Genomic DNA, 1,953 nt, shown 5'->3' with positions numbered 1-1,953 from the left:
ATCCTATATATAATTACTGTAATGATTCTTTATTTTAACTGCAAAGTATTGATACATCATTGAAGTACTTATTGTACTTTAATAAAATTGCTGATTTAGATAATTTATCATCACTAATTATTTATATTTATTTAAATAATACTTATGTGCCATAAACAGTGTGGCCAAAATAAAACTGAAACGAAAATTTATATATATAAAAAAAAAAGTCAGGATACATTACAGTAAAGACGATTTGGAAAGAAAAGAGTGCAGTGACTCGTGGGGAAGTCGCGGAGTCGTTCGAGGAGCAACACACGGGAAATTCAACGGAAAGGAATTTGTTGTGATAGCGTGACGTCCCGTGTTTACACGCAAGAGCGTCACGCAAACATGTGATCTGACACACCGATACGTACATCTACTGTCATTCAGCTCAGAGCAAAAAATAATAAATATCCAACTCTATTTACTAAAGCTTGACCGAATGTAAAACACACATTTTTGCTTTTCAACCCACACAATACCAAAAAAAGACAGAAAAGAGTGAGTTTGTACGAGAAACAGGCCACACATCAGGTTTATTTATAATCTAAAAGACAAAAATACAAAAGAAAAACCAGTCAAAGTATTAATTCAGACAATAATGAATCATCTGTATGAGCTGTAAATGACATTTAGCAAACACTGTAATTTCTGCTCAGATTCAGACTTGGAACGGTCCGTTTTCACGAGGTTTGGAAAGCGTGTTGGAGAATCCCGACAGAAGTTTCATTCCTCTGAACGCCACAAACTCAGAGTCCGAGTGGAAGAGGAAATCTCCTCAGATCTTGCGTTTCTTCCATTCGGGCTGATCTTCATCGACCTCTTCTTCCTCCTCCTCGGCGAACAGCGGCTCCGGCTGCGTTCTGTCAGAGAAAAACACGTCATGAGACACATTCAGATCTCACACAGCGCTCAATCAACACAAAACATGATCTGCGGCCCTCTGACAGCGAGGATGATGGGAGATTAATCCAGTTCCCTACTTTCAGTCAGATCACTGATTAAAATACAACATCTGCTGTGAGTCACAGAGGAACACCGACACACACACAGACACACAGACACACACACACTCTCTCTCTCTCTCTCTCTCTCTCTCTCTCTCTCTCTCTCTCTCTCTCTCTCTCTCTCTCTCTCTCTCTCTCTCTCTCTCTCTCTCTCTCTCTCTCTCTCTCTCTCTCTCTCTCTCTCTCTCTCTCTCTCTCTCTCTCTCTCTCTCTCTCTCTCTCTCTCTCTCTCTCTCTCTCTCTCTCTCTCTCTCTCTCTCTCTCTCTCTCTCTCTCTCTCTCTCTCTCTCTCTCTCTCTCTCTCTCTCTCTCTCTCTCTCTCTCTCTCTCTCTCTCTCTCTCTCTCTCTCTCTCTCTCTCTCTCTCTCTCTCTCTCTCTCTCTCTCTCTCTCTCTCTCTCTCTCTCTCTCTCTCTCTCTCTCTCTCTCTCTCTCTCTCTCTCTCTCTCTCTCTCTCTCTCTCTCTCTCTCTCTCTCTCTCTCTCTCTCTCTCTCTCTCTCTCTCTCTCTCTCTCTCTCTCTCTCTCTCACACACACACACACACACACACTCTCACTCACAAATAAATACACACACACTCACTCACACGCACGGATAAATACACACACACACACACACACACTCTCTCGCTCTCACTCACACACACTCACAAATAAATACACACACACACTCACTCACACGCACGGATAAATACACACTCACTCACTCACACACACACTCTCTCTCTCTCTCTCTCTCTCACACACACACACTCTCTCTCACTCACAAATAAATACACACACACACTCTCTCTCTCTCTCTCTCTCTCATACACAAACACGGATAAATACACACACACACACTCTCTCTCTCTCACACACACACACAAATAAATACACACACACTCACTCACTCACTCACACACACACACACACACATAAAT

General features: G+C 42.5%; 1 protein-coding gene across 1 annotated transcript in view; it reads right to left on the bottom strand.

The window, feature by feature from the left end:
- Positions 1 to 530: 530 nt before the first annotated feature.
- Positions 531 to 1,953, bottom strand: part of LOC107727897 (WD repeat-containing protein 70-like) — a 92,162-nt gene continuing 90,739 nt past the window's right edge. The window contains exon 18 of the mRNA XM_016537937.1: positions 531 to 887. Coding sequence (XP_016393423.1) covers positions 803 to 887 — 85 coding nt within the window. The 3' untranslated portion in view covers positions 531 to 802. The remainder of the gene's footprint in view (positions 888 to 1,953) is intronic.

The sequence above is a fragment of the Sinocyclocheilus rhinocerous genome, unplaced genomic scaffold (genome assembly GCF_001515625.1).
Source record: "Sinocyclocheilus rhinocerous isolate Xijiao unplaced genomic scaffold, SAMN03320098_v1.1 scaffold42, whole genome shotgun sequence".
Classification (NCBI taxonomy): Eukaryota; Metazoa; Chordata; class Actinopteri; order Cypriniformes; family Cyprinidae; genus Sinocyclocheilus; species Sinocyclocheilus rhinocerous.
Note: the sequence above shows the minus strand (reverse complement) of the source record. Positions and strands in the feature narration are given on the sequence as shown.